The sequence below is a fragment of the Telmatherina bonti genome, assembly GCF_933228915.1.
Source record: "Telmatherina bonti genome assembly, chromosome: 5".
NCBI classification, from domain to species: Eukaryota; Metazoa; Chordata; class Actinopteri; order Atheriniformes; family Telmatherinidae; genus Telmatherina; species Telmatherina bonti.
This window is the reverse complement of record NC_136623.1, coordinates 29,899,833-29,915,452: the sequence shown is the minus strand read 5'-3', so window position 1 is coordinate 29,915,452 and position 15,620 is coordinate 29,899,833. Positions and strand designations below refer to the sequence as shown.

At 38.9% G+C, this 15,620-nt stretch overlaps 1 protein-coding gene across 1 annotated transcript in view; it reads right to left on the bottom strand.

Moving 5' to 3' along the window:
* znf407 (zinc finger protein 407) overlaps positions 1-12,233 on the bottom strand; it is a gene marked incomplete at its 3' end in the record, with an annotated part of 160,474 nt that extends 148,241 nt beyond the window's left edge. Inside the window, exons 1-3 of the mRNA XM_079240213.1 lie at positions 12,176-12,233; positions 8,913-9,598; positions 6,692-8,764 (exon numbers count right to left, since the gene is read on the bottom strand). Of these exons, the coding sequence (XP_079096339.1) occupies positions 6,692-8,764; positions 8,913-9,534 (2,695 nt within the window). The 5' untranslated portion in view covers positions 9,535-9,598; positions 12,176-12,233. The remainder of the gene's footprint in view (positions 1-6,691; positions 8,765-8,912; positions 9,599-12,175) is intronic.
* Between the last annotated feature and the right edge of the window lie 3,387 nt (positions 12,234-15,620).

Below are 15,620 nucleotides of genomic sequence, written 5' to 3'. Positions count from 1 at the left end.
TGGTGTAACTACCATTGTTGTTACCTTTTGTGTTGAATGAATTTTTTTAGATGAGGAAATCAGTAGTGCATCCTTCTACTTAAATGTCTTACTTTTATGATATTATATCACTGTAGCATGAACATATTGCATTTTCCATAAATTTCACCTGAAAGCCAAATATCCCTAACTTTTTGTGAGTAGACAGATAGACAGACAGATAGACAGATAGACAGATAGATAGATAGATAGATAGATAGATAGGAAGACATTAAAAGTGAGACACTTACTATTTCTATAAAAACTATTATGAGCTCATCACCAATTTATTAGCAGCAACATATCTCAAAGTTGGGACTAGGAGCAACAAAGGGCTGAAAATGTGTACAACAATAAGTAGCTGAGGGAATATGCTACAACTATTTATGCTGATAGGCATAGGGTACAATGGGTACAGGGATAGGGTACAATGACTTGAATTGAACACCACAGAGAGGAAGAGTCTCTCACAAGTAAATATGGGCAGAGGTTTAGCAATCTGCAATAACGACCTATAAAAAATATTAAACCGTTTTAGGATATTGTTTCTACATGTGAAAAGACTGAAGATCCCAACATCTGTTATCTATAATATCACCGCAGGAGAATCTGGAGGTATCTCTGTGGATATGAGGAGTATGGCTAAATAAATAAATATTGGTGATATTCAGGCCACAGGTGGTGCTGCATCAGAAGCTTTTATGATTCCAGCATAGAAATCACTGTATTGCTCCGGGACACAGCCGAAAATTACGTTTATGAATATGATTCCATGCCATTAACGTATGTAGGTTAAAGCTCTATCATGCAAAGAAGCTCCTATATATCAACATGATCTAACCATCATCTTGAGACCAAAGAAGAAGAAAACTGCCAGACTAATAAAAAAAAAGCAAATTATTTGGAATTATTAAAGAAACTATTTTTTTTACTATCCAGATTAAATAAGAGAGGAATCATTCAGCTTATTTACAGCCCTCACCTAAAAAGCATTTATCTGCACATACATGAAGAGTTGGCAGTATATTAGTATCTATAGAACTGGCAATTTACACATCCAGAAAGGCTGAACAGTATTAAACAGGTTTAGTATAACATAAGTTCTCATCCTGATTGCCAAAGAAGGTCTTGCATATTTCTACAATACAATGCTGCCATACATAGTGCATTCATTGTAGCACCATGAATATAAGAGTCCAGATGTTGGACGGACCTGCTTACAGTCAGAACATGTAATCAAATGTAAACATTTGCCTCATCATAACACACAAAATAAAACAAAGATGATTCAGAACTGCTGAGCAGCTACAATCCTCAGTGGTCTCTCAGTGGTTGACATTCTGAGATTTAAGAGCTGTTATTAAAAGAAGAGGGGATGCTACACAGTGGTAAATGTGGCACATAAAATTCAAGATGAGCTAATATTTTTCATTAAGTCATAAAATGTGTCAAATTTGAGATGCTTTCTATATTCTTTCTAAAATGAAAAATGAGTTTATGAGATTTGCCATTGATTGCATTTGTTTTATTTATATTATTCATCATATTAAAACTTTTTCTCTAGAATTAGAGGTTTACTACACTTATCCAAACATGCTCAAGTCTACTCTTCCTCACTAAAGTTTAAAGTTGAAACATTTTGTAAAGCAAAATGAATATTCTGCATTAAAAGTTGAAGCATTTTGTAGAGCAAAATAAATATTCTGTCAGTAGTCTGAGCAAAAAAATTAGGCCAGCATGACACAGTGCCACATGCAGGTCTAAGTGGCAGCCTGGTATGATATCCACGTATGCATCTTTGAGCAAACCCTCTCTCTGTGAATATCCCAAGACATTCTACAATATTTATTCCAGGAGCAGCTGCTGATTTGATTAAGCACTTTGTGTAGATTACTAATTCGTTCATGCACGGTTCACTTGCTGTGAGCTGGAAGTACGACACATCGAATTTTACGCCGGTAACGAAGATTGAAAGGCAAGCCTGTGCTAACAAGACCCATAAACACAAGGGACAGGGGGTGGTGGGGGGCGGGTCCACACATGGGCAACCGCAAAAGCCAGCCTCTTCATTTCATTATGTCCCTACAGTATACTACACACACACACACACACACACACACACACACTTATTACTGAGTACAGGCATAAAGGCATAAATGCAAAAGTAAAGATGGCAGAAAAACACATTATGTCCCTTAAAGCAACTGCACTTTTCGCACCTAAAAGTGGAGAAATCACACAACAAAATCATCAACACCCAATGAAAACAAAAAGACAGACGTACGGGATCACACCACTCCCACCATCACACCTACATGTTGATTCAGAGCCCCACCTCACAGCTACGCATGTGCGTGCAGACACATTATATCCACCAAACATAATCACCCATGGAAAAACAGAAGGAGAGACGATCAGCCTCCCTCCTTCTCACTCACACACTCTCAGACACATCCGAGCTAAAAGTTGAGAAGAGAGAGAGGCGTGTGGGGAGTCGATTTGTCCAGATGGCTGGCTGAGTATGAAACATGGCAGAGAGAAGAGAGATGTAACGTCCCTCCGTTCTCACATCTTATCACATTAATACTCCACCACTCCACTTAAACAGCCTCCCTGAAACTGAAATTGACCATCAATGTGGTGTCATGTTAAATTAATATTGCCATCCACATAGGGGCGATGTGGCTCCCTCACATCCCAGATGAGACAGGGAATGACTAATTCATTTCCTGAGAGGAGAGATGAACCTCATGCAATGTTTCACTACACGCACATACACACACTAAATGTGATATGTTGGGTCTTGTACATGCCGCACGCCCCTGAATTGGCCTTCCTTTTTACTTTCAGGTATTGAAGTAAAGAAAATAAAACTTCATATAAAAGGTATCTTTATGAAATTTATCCTTACTTTGGTTTTCAGTGGATTCTATAGCCTACTTATAGATGCATAATGTTTCAAAGTAGATCATAAAAAGGTTGAAAAAGTGACATAAGTCACTCAGGAAATTAAATTGCAATCTTTTATGGAAAGTTTAATCTGTCCAAAGAAGCTCCAAAGTGAGAAAAGAGCTGTAAGATAATGTCAGCAGGAGGTGAAAGAACTTCACAAAGCCGTTTGATGTGGTCATGAGCACAAACCTTGTAAACATTTACATGTCTCCGGATTTCTTTCTTTTCTTTTTTAAGCACACAACTTCTAGATTTTACTTCCATCTTGTTCACTTTGTTCGAAGACAAACAAAAAGCCCCCAAAAAAAGTGAAAGAAGTTTAGCAGCTGCCCCATATTCTGACTTCTAGTCCATTACATTAATCAAACTCCTAAAAACATCCTTCACTTCCAGTAATGCAATATGATAGCATCTTTCATTAAAGCCCCCTGGTGTACACATTTCAAACCGTCCTTTTGCTATTAAAAGGTCTCATGCCTGCAACTGAATGTAAACCTGATGCCAACAAGGTTATTTAATCAAATCTGAGTTTTCTCTAGAACCCCCTGGAGATATTTTACCACCCCTTTCACAGGCAGAGCAGGACTCATCACAATACATAAACTCAGATTCATCTGTTAAAACTGTCATAGTAGTCCACAAATATTACTTACTCGTGAGTGGACATGTTATTTATGATACAGAGATGGTCAAAGGAACTTAAGTCTCATAGTCAGCTACTTTTACTTAAATACTACGTCACAATATCAAAGCAAAGGGAGAAGATGCAGGGAATGTAAACATTTAAAACATACAGCACAGGATTGTACTTACAGAAACAACCCGTATGAACATATTCAATTTAACATTATCTAACTGTGATGTAAAGGAAAACTACATATTTATTTGCCATCGCTATTTAGTTAGATATGACCCAAAACAGCATCTGAAACCACCATCCCAAAACGCACCTTAGTGGTCAATTTATTACATCAGATGCAGTTGCCTTCACAACCACTAGAAGTCCCAACCTAATTATTACAGGTCACCACTGTTATCTGCAAAAATAAACCACCATAGGTTTTGTTTTTGTCCAACAGTCTCTTTGATGATAACTCATTATGTCCATTGCACTGCAGGACATGTGCAGATTAATTAACTTCTAATTCTTAACCTCTAAGAACCCCTTAGGGTATTTTTTGTCCACCTTTTCTGTCTGTTTTTGTCATATTTTGGGTCTGTTTTGTAAACTTTGATGAAAAGTAATTAAATGATTCACACTGAAAAAACAAGTTCTTGACCTGCATATATCTTTTTCGAATAACTTTTATATAAAAGGATCAAATTTGACAGAAAACCACAATAAAAGTAAAGGACCTTTACTGATAATGTCTGTAATATATGTGCTATACAAGTTCCAGACATGAGGCAGATTTTGGACCTTAAGTTTACATCTCAGCTCTTGTTCCAAACAAAGATCGCATCCCGTGTGTAAACATCTGTTCTTGGCACTTGTCTCCATCACTTTAAGGCTCAGTCTGAGGTCATGCAGCCCAGTCCCAGTCTGGTGAAAAACTGACCAATTTACTTCGAAATGCAAATTCCAGCTGTTAGCCTCATTGGCAAAAATGCAAGCATGTGTACGTGTTTCCTTTAAGGGACAAATTGACAAATCTGTGCGCAGCCTCCCACAACCATTCCCCGATTTCACTGATTAATCAAGTGAATAAAAACTAGGTCTTAATTAAAAGGATCTGGACATGCTCCCAGCTCCAAAACTGGCAGACCCCCACTGTGCTGCTCCACATCCTCACAAACAAACTCCCAGGATGAATGGCCACAATATACAAAGGTGAATATTTCAATGTAATGAGGGAACTTAGCTATAATAACAACTGGCATATGTTGTCAAAATGAAGAGAAATAAGAGCCTTCTGCAAAAAGCGTGAATGAAATTGTAGATTTAATTACATAAACAAGGACATTATTCTGTCGCATAAAAAAAAAAAAAAAAAATGTAGTGAACTCAAAAAACAAGGTGCTGGCCATGAGAAACCTCACACTGTGCCCTTGACTCGATGCCATCTGTTGAGACCTCAGTGTTAGTACTTTCATTTTCTTAAGTAACATTAAGTAAATGACCTCAAAACTTAGGAATTATGACAGTGAAGGAAATTACGACTACATATGGACCCAGCATTAACAAGAGAGCCGGGCTAAAACATTAATCATCAGGATTTTAACCTCAGATTCTCACAGCTTTAACTTATGCGAGTTCAGCTGAGAAAGAAATCTGACTTTGGCACAGAAGACGACAGGTATACATGTCAGAACATAAAGTAGCCAAAGCAACGGGAATCGGTGTCTGAAAGATTTTGGTGCAATAATTCCATTAAACAAAAAATACATCAGCAGATTCGCTCTATGAGAGTCCTGACAAAGTTTATAGAAAAAGTTTATAGAAAAAAAATCTGACATACCTACTCAAACTATGCGCCGTCTCAAATTGAAAACCTTCTAACTTCCTCTCACATTTAAAAGAGACTCAATAAATACACAAAGACACATACAATCAATGCATGGCAAGCGCGGAGCACGGACTTCAATTAAAGTCCCATTAAAGTTTAGGCTGAAAGGGGGACGGACTAAAGGAAGCAGAGAGGGGCATTTATTGATGGCGCCCTCACATCTCGTTCCTGCATTAAGTTGATTTTAAAAGCAATTAATACACACGGTCAGGGAAAAGTAATGGAGCGCCCCGTGTTCTTAACCTGCCGGACATTTCCCTGCCGAAGCCCTGACCAGCCGTAGCCCTGCTTTGCATTATAAATGACAAGATAAATCCTAATGGATTGAGGATAATCAGCTAGCCATGAAGGCTGACATATACACACATTCGCTCGGCATACCGGCGCTCACACACACGTATGCACAAACATGGACATACAGACACAAGGGAAATTAAAGGCTTTGAATACGTCTGCATTGATTATTTTAAATTATTAGCCCACCTCTCTTTGGACCTTCAATGCTTTTAGCCTAAGCTTTAACACATTTACAGAGACTTATTGACTATAATTACAACTGAGTCTTGGTAATGGACACATCAATTATGAGTCGCACATGTCTCTGACCAAGCGTTGCTCAGGAAATCCCAATCTGGGGTCCATTAGCGTCTCTCCTGCTGGTCTGAAGCTCAATCAGTCTTTACCTTCACCTCTACTGAAAGAGCTATTACCTGGCTGAAGTAGATAGTAGCCTAAACATTAGCCTGAGCTGCCAAAGAAAAAGGCTGTATCTCCCCTTTTAATACTGTTGTCTCAAAACAAAGGCCTAATAGCTGAGCAGCCACACAAAGAGATTATCCCTTTGGGACAAGCTGCATTCAGGTGGCTTTAAGACTTCATAACAACCATAAACCCCAGGTTGGATCGTCTATGCAGCAACTGCAAAGTTGTATGTCTGAGTTCATGTTTTTTTAAGGAAAGTAAGATTATAAATGGCTAAATTAAGCATTACATTTATGTTTTATTTGGTTAATCATCAAAATATTCCCTATGATAAAACCTATACATTATCTTAGTAGTTTGTTGTCATGGTGACCTGGAAGAGCCCATTCATTTGTCTTTATGCGATTTATTTGGCTTGGAGCTGCTTTCGCGAGGGGGAACATGTGTTTATGGGGTGCAGAGAGCATAAAAAAATCATAGAGTGAGTAAGAAGAGAAAAGCAAGACACGTACCGGTGTGTGTGCGAATGTGTGCCAGAAAGGCCATGGAGTTGCTGCTCTTGCAGACCTTTCCACAGTATTTACACACACTGCCCTGGTTCTCCTCCCTCTCGCGGTTGATCTGCTCTGTGTCCTCCAGCACGTATTTGTTGACCTCCCTCAGGAGCTCCTCGTGTTTCTCCTTGATGTGAAAGAACAAATCCTGCTCCGATTCAAAGCGATCTGTGCATTTCACGCACTTGAAGCTGGCGCCCCCCTCAGGCAGCTCCTCAACGCTGTTCTGCTCGTTGCGTAGGTGAGCTGCGCTGGTCAGGTGCTGGTGCAGGTTGCTCTCGGTGTAGAAGGACTTGCCGCACACCAGACAGTGAAAATGCCTCTCTTTAGATGGGTGCTTCATGGAGATGTGGACGTTGAGACCACTGATGCCGTCCGCCATAAAACCGCAGTCCTCGCAGCGAATGCGGGAACTGCTTCCTTTGGCGTCATCCCTCACCTTTCCTTCCTTGGGTTTGAGCTTTTTAACATAAGACGAGCTGGGGGACAGCACGCCAGAAGGTGAACTTCCAGTCAAACACATCACAGAGCCCTCACTTTCCAGAGGTGTACTCTCTTGCAGTGCATGCTCCTGCTCAGCAAACGACTTGACAGATACAATACAGGGATCAAAGGGAGGAGCTTTGGACATCTGTGTATCTACAATCATTGGCTCTTCTGTTAGTTGTTCCTCTTCTGCTTTTTTACCCTTTTCCTCCTGAAGTTCTGTGGTAGCTTGCTGGGGTTCAGAATCTGGCTCACTAGCAGCAGAGGGTGCTTCCTTTTCATCTCCAATAATCACAACACTGATAGACTCCGAGGTGACAGAGGGCTTAGATGTATTCTGGACTTCTGTAAGTGGACATTGACTGGAAGGAGATTCAGACACATCAGTGGGGTTGGGCTGTTCACATTCAGAGTTGGAGTTTTCAATCATCTCCGTTTGCTTTAATGGAACTTCTAAATCTCCTTGTTCTTCTTTTCCTCGAAATCCTTGGTATTTTTGGCTCTTCAGTTTATGCTTGTCTGTGCTGGCATGGCGATACATTTCTCTGGTAGTGACAGCGTAGTAGCCACATGCCAAACAGGCATACTCAAAATCTTTGGTGTGCTTTCGCTTGACGTGAAGATGGAGGGAAGGGATTGACTGAGCTACAAAATTGCAGAAGCTGCAGGCATTAACGGAGTCATTTTTACTTTTTTGCGTCGCTTCTTCTGCTTTGTGTTCTTGGAGTAATGTCTTGTCAGATTCTTCATTTTCGTCAGTGGTATTTGAGGTGGGCGTACTTGACGCTTCTGGCAACGTTGCATTGATGGAACCCGTAGTTGAGTTCTTATTTGAACCCTCTTGTACTCGTTTAACATGTTTCTTAGTTAAACAGTGGCGATCCATATCTCCTTTGGTCACGCAGCTGTAGTTGCACAACGTGCAGCTGTAGCCATAATCTTTGCTGTGTTTTCGACGAACATGAACAGTGAGGTTGGTTGCGTTGGATACAACCAGGCCACAGTACCCACATGTGGTAGAAGAGCCTTCCTTTGTTCTTCCTCTTTTCTTTTTGGGAGGTTCAAGCTCTGCATCATCCTCCTCTACCAACACAGAAATGGTGGCCTCTGCTGCTTCATCTGGCTCCTGTTCTTTTAATTTCACCATATCTTCTTCATCAAGCACCTGATCCATACCCCCCATATGGACGTCATCTCCAGCACTCTCTCTGCTTACGCTCTCTACACACGCTTCAAACGAGGAAGGTTCTTTGCCCACCACTTTCTGCTGCTGCAAGTGGCTATCCGAGGACAGGTGGGTGTCCATCCACTCAGATGTGGCTGCAAAAAAGTTACACAATTTGCAGCGGTACCACTCCAGGTCTGGATGTTTGACACGAACGTGCTTCTCCAGCACCACCGCAGTGCTGACCCTGAAATCGCAGTTTGTACACTTGAACTGGAAGCTGCCAAGACCACGTTTGGGTGCCAGTCGTGTTTGTGTAGCTTTAATTACGTTGCCTTGGTTCTCAGATTCCTCATGTTCCTCCACGTTGTCATCTTCAACTGAAAGACATTTAGAAATAGAGTTTTTGGGGGGTTTTTTGGGCAAACACAAATGCTTTAAAACTAAATAAAAAATTATTACTTAATTTGCAAAACTGTATAAAAAAACAACATCTCATTTTAAATGTTAACTCTTAGACAGACTTACATGTGTATGGGACATCTTTGGTATGGCATCTCTGGATGTGAACATCAAGCGGAGACTTGTCCCTAAACTCTTGCCCACAGAAGTTGCAGGAATAAATAATCTTCGGTTTTGGGGTTCGTTTGCTCACTCTTCTTTCTTGCGCTGGCTCTTCTTGATCTGTTTGCTGTTTGTCTACAGCTTTTTGCCTTTTATTTAAATGCCTTAGATTTGCAGCATTGTCACTCGCTACTGATTTCCCTCCATTATGATCAGATTTCTGGTTTTGTTTCACATTTCTTTCCGTCTCCATGATTGTCTCCTGCTGGATTTCATCTACACCAGCATCAGAGATATTTTTACTTTGCACAGAAGGTTCGGAGGCCTTATCAGAGATCTTGCCGTGCTTTCGTGCATAATGAATCTTCAGTGATCTTGGGTACTTTGCTGAGAAACCACAGACTGCGCAAAGGTTGTCCCCTTTTTCAGGAGCAGAGCCTGGCAACAGCCTCTTAGCAACTTCTTCATATGTCTCTTCTTCTGTTTCCTTTATCTCCACGTCATCAGCCTGCACTTCAGCACTGGTGTCAATTTCATGTACTGTTTTTTCAACTCCCTCTTCTCCTAATGTTGCCTTCTTATCCATTTTATATCCGGCTATGCTTTGAGACAAGGATGTTGATTGGTGTCATCAAAGTGGGATCAAACTCCTGGAGAAATAAAGTTAAACATACAAACAAAAAGACTATTTATAAATACAAAATAGAGATGCATCCACAGTACAAAGCTGTCTGACCAAGAACAAGTAAATGTCGCCATCTAGTGGTTTAAGATGCAAACTGTTTAAGGGTGGTATAAAAACTGCTTGTTGCTTATTAAATGACAAAAAATAAGCCTAATAAAGTCACCATCATTTAACTTAGTTTACTCTATGCAATGTAAATATCAATATCTATACATTCTGGACAGAATTTCAGCACTTTTTGCTGTTTCTGGTGACAATGGAAAGCTGACTGGACATTACCTTGAAAACATTCCCTCATTTGGTAGAATCCTCTTCTATGTCAAGCATGGAAAACTGAATTTTAAATCCAATTACTATTATTTTTAAGCTGAGGTGTAGTGAGGTTAAGACTATAATACAGGCTGATTGGTGAATTCACAAACTTGCATCTAACAACACAAGCTTAGTCTCAAATACATTTTATGCACTTCCTATCAGCATATGTCCACCTCTAGGTTACCCAGCTGCCACTCAGAAGATGCTGTCAAGTTTTTGGCAAATATGCTGGAGACTACTAATCAATATATTTATTTTAGTTTCATCTCCCCAAACACAAAGCAGCACATTGCAATTTTAACCTCATTGTGAAATGTTTAAATCACAGGGTGTGAAATTTGCAATATCGCACAGTATCCCTGAAATGTTGAATTTATTGGATTAAGCCTGCACACATTCACTGCTGCGCCATTTGATCAAGCTGAGAATTTTGTGTTGACACACGGAGAGTGGTGCAGAATATAGGAAGAAGAATAAAAATTCTGTGAATTAGCCCAACTTTTGGCCTACAAAGCAGCCATTTTCCTCTATGGATATTTGTTTGTGTTATATCTGCTTTCACGTATTCTTAGGAAAAAACCTTTCAAACCAGGGAACACAAGCTCCAGTCCTCAAAGAACCACTGTTGTGCAGATTTTAGATGTTTCTCCTGCTTTGACACATCTCAAATGTGTCATTATGTGAAACTAAACAAGCTGTTACATCCATTTCCTTTATTTACATCAAGAGTGTTGGAGCAGGGAAGCATCGAAAACATGCTGGATAGTGGCCTTCAAAGCATGGAGTTTGAGATTCCTGCTTTAACGGTTCTGAACCACTGTCCCTAAAGTTAATTCTTCATTTTATTCCCTTAATATTTCTTTGTGATAACCTCGAATCAAAATAACAGGTGGACCTGCAAGCAAGATAAGTGACATTTCAACTGTGTAACCATGCTGAAGAAAATAAAAGAACATTTGTGGATCTTAAATTAAACAGATCTGGTGGCTGTGGAAATTAAAAGTCTAATTTTATTGTTCATTGCAGTGAAAAAAGTTGATATATCAACTAACCAAACTCAATAGGTGTCAAAGTATTTATAAAAGTCCAACTTTTTTTTGCAACAGCATGTTATCTCTAAGGACAGATTAAGTTATGCTTGTGATAACATGTATTTAGTGGTCATTGGGTGAGAGTATGGGATGACTCGCTAATGTCCAGAATGGAGATCCTCATATCTCTTTAGTGATGTTTATACTAGATTTTATTATCGTGACCACTTCGTGTTAAAAGGATAAATTATTATTACTATGATTATAGTTTTTGGTCCCTACAATGTTAACATAAATGGTTAGTAATTGGAAATAAACCTTTTCAGCTCTCTCAACTACAAGAAACTTCTAAGAGTGCTCTCTATCATACAGTACAAAATAATATAAGCCAGAATAAAAAGTCATATTAAATATATTTTAATCAATTCATGTCACCTTTCATTATCAACTTAATACGAAACCAAATTACACTAATATGACGACAGAGCATGAGATACGAGAATCTAGACAAGAGCCAATGTTGTCAGTTGAGACCAGTACACTTACAACCATTAACTACGCCTAATAAAAAATAAAAAATAAAAAAAAAATTTTAAATGAAAATAAATAACTTTATAACTTTTCTAAACGAGCGACTTGCTCATTTGACTGCTGACTCTTTGCTTTGATTCTGAACATTTTAGCTAGCCTTGTCAGATGCTAACTCCAAAGTAATGATAAAGTTAGTTAGCCTAACAGGTTAAAACACAACGCTGGAAATTACGCCATTAAAGAAAAACATCCGGCTTCGCAATGCAGAAAACTGTTTGAAGACACTTTCATTGCCTGCACTTTATTTGCAGCTCGACGTGGATCAGCTTAAAAATGTGCAGCTTTTGCTGTGCATCTCTGCTAACTTGCTAACTAGCAAAATGTTCCCACTGTACATTTTGACATACATCCAGGGTGTCCAATTAAACTGCGATATCAACTGTAATAGCCAATCGTAGCGAGGCGGAGGCGGGTCTAGACCGTACCGAGGCTTGGAAAACGACGGCAGCACAGAGGCCCAAAAAGGAGGCTAACGTCGACCTCTGAAATAGTCATTTCTGCTGCGCAAACAAAACCCAATAACAACGCACTTGCTAGAGTATCAATTCGGCGAACACGCGTGGAGGAAAAATTAGTCAGTATAATATAAAATTAATGTGTCTTACCCATTATTATGTCACTATTTCCACCGTCCGCGCTTTTTTGCTGCTAGACACAAATGGCGTACCGTAGCGTGAGCTTTGCGTCACAGGAGGCTGGCGGCCTTTTTTCTCAACATCAGCTGATTAGACCACATGATGCATTCCCGCTCCGTGGGAAAAAAAGAATTTCCCCTTAAGGCGTAATGCCGTCGCTTAACAATTATAAATATTCAAAAGACTTTGACAGAAAGTTGCAGGTGAGGATTTCGCACTATTATCTATGCATAATAATGTGATGTGACAATGCTGCATAATACCTATATATTACGTCAGATTTACAAAAAAGTTAAGCAAGTATGAAGATTTTCAAGGTGGAGCAGTAAATAAATCCAACCTGGGTACTTCATTTCTTTTAAGTAAAAATAAAAGATTACTGCACCGACTATAATTAAGATGTGTTTCAGCTATTTTTAGTCATCTGTTATTGAAAAGTAAATTTAGAAAAAAACAAACATACTTGCTAATCAGTGAAAGTTTATCATGTAGCCCGGGCAGACACAGGGTATTTTCATTTATTTATTTTCTCCATACAAATGGTCAGCCCGTGATGAATCACCACTTCCACATGACATCCAGTGTTAGCTTTATGGAAAGACTGAAGATGGATTAATTCATGGGCATTAATTGATTAAGTAGTCTGACAGGTCAGGAGGTGATAAATGATACCTCCTGGAATGAATACACAGTTTACTTTGCAGTAATTTCCTTTAATTCATCACAGTCAAAATTATATGACATGGATGGTTTGAAACACAACTTCCCTCCTCCCATGTCCCCCATTTTTCATTTGGATTCATCATTCATTTTTCTCCATTAGTTATCTATTTAAAGAGGAGAGGCTAGCTTTGGTGGGTGTTGGTGAAATTATGTCTTTATGCACCCATTCTTAAAGTTTTACTTGGTTTTTCATATATTATTGTTTTTACAGTTAGGATTGTTGTCTTCATTTCATTTTGCAGTGTTGAGCTGTGAATTTTCCTATATAATCTTCCCATGACATTTTGTGTGTTTTATTTCTTTTTATTGTGTGGTGCTTTCAGATCTGTTTTACAAATTCTTCAAAAATAAAATGCATCATCATTATTATTATTATTACTGTGCATTATAAAAGAATAACTGTTATTGGGACCTTTCTCCATAGGCAGCAACTCAAGATGAATTCCACAACTCTAAAAAAATCTGATTTTTTTTTTTTTTTTCTTTATACAGAATATATGTATATAAAGTTTCCTTAAGGTTTATAGACAAAGATAGACAATGGTCCTTTAAAAAAGACCCTCTGCAGCCATGCTATTAAATAATTTGAGGAATCTGACGGTATTTCCTTTTATAAAAGGCCAGCTGGAGGCCCATCTCAGATCAAACATCACTCCATGTTATGGCCCAGTTCATAGACTACCACTGATAAGGGAAGATGCAAAGGAATGAACTTAAAAAAAAAAACTCAACTCAACTCAGTTTTATTGCAAAAGCCCTTTAAAACAACCAGGGTTGAAACAAAGTGCTGTACACAATCAGCCAAAATAACAACAGAATAAAATAGTCAAAAGACGAATCAATAACACAATGAAAACAACAGGTCATACAAGAAATAAGGAATTAAAACAATAAAACAAAATGAATAAATAACAAATAAAACCAATAATTAAAACCAAACTATAACACTCTGACCAGAAGCAGTCTCATGCTGGGTGAAAGGCCAAGGAATAAAAATTTAAGATAAGTTCTTAAGCAGGTCAAGTGATCTGAAGCACCAAAAAGGATGAAGAGAACCAAACTAAAATTACAATAAACACTTAAAAAACAAAAAACAAAGAAACTTTAACAGAAAAGACAAAATCATCAAGGGGTTGGATGGAGCCAGCTTTGGAAGAGGTGGGTAGGCAATGAAGACGATGGCTGACTGCCTCCATTTGCCATCAACACTGATCAACATAAAGCCTGTAACACAAAGCGTATATATAAAAACAAAAACAAACCCCACAGGAGCCAAAGTAAAAGGCCGGGGGCCATATCATCACCAACTGGCATAAGCACATGGGCAACGTTACTTTGAAAAACTTCTCTCAGTCACTATAACATTGGATTGCATTCACAAATGCCATTTAAAACTTTGGTCTGCAAAAAGAAACCTCATGTTGGCTCTGCTTACACCACAATGTTTCCATGCAATTTTTTCTTTTGAGCATTTAAAAAAAGAAAAAAAGGCTGTTGCCTTTTCTGCTGTTGCCATTCTGTGCAACAGCAGAATGGCAACCATATCCATGCAGGTGGCAAAAAAACAGGGGTATGATGTAGTACGCATGCCAGGCCTCTAGTGGACAGTGAAACTGTTTAATGACACACCCAAACACATCACAGGAAGAAGCATTGCATGTCAACCACTATTTAAATTGTGCAACTTATGTGTCTTTGCTGACTGCATAAATGCTTCACCAGCAACAGGTTTTGCTTTAACAGACCAAATAAACCCAAGCAATGCAGCAGCAGAAACATGACACAGAGGTTTACCATCGCTGTGCTTTTCGTGCTCAAGCAGGGTCTTTGTGCACATGCGACATGAAAGACGTCACTGTCACCCAAAGATTCCTGTTCCAGATTACATTGACAGGAATTACTTAGTATTGCAAGAATATGTAACCATGGAGGCTGTTGTAAAATCTTTGCAGTTTTATCCACTCAAAACTTTGTCATGATGTAGACGAACAAGCCACCACAAAGCATGAATAATATACTCCAGATACAGCTCTGTTACCTGGGTTAACATATTCAGACATTTAGCATCTAGATATGCAGCAGCGGTTCAACCTAAGATTTTCTCATGGGCACTCCCATTAAATGAGTGGTGTTTTCAGCCTGTGACCAATCGAGAATATGGAGAAACCCTGTAGAACATGTACTCTACCATGGAGGAGCAGACAATTATTCTTTAGAAATATGAAGAATTAATATCACAACATCCAGACCAAAGCGGCAGCAACAGCCTGAAGGACTGTTGGTAATATAAACTACCGACTCTGTTAATGCATACATTCATGACACTATAGAAAATGAATTCATTATAAATGGATAGCAGTCTGGTGACTCATTTCACTTCACTACAGCCCAGACGTTTCAGACACATTGCCTCCTCAGTTCCTTCCTCATCTTTATATAACTCATTCAGTTCTTTTGAGGCTCATCATCCAATGTGATTTTGTGTTGGAATATAAAGTCCTTACCAACACAGGTAGTTGTGATTAAATAAATTCACGATTCTGCAGTTCTGCATGTGTGAGCATTATTAAAAAGCTCATTATTTGAGATGCAACCCTTCTGAAGCTAAACGGACATGGTTACAAGTTCGGAACAAGAAGAAAACATGCTTCAAAGTGGTCCTCAAATACTTCTTTATACATACATACATACA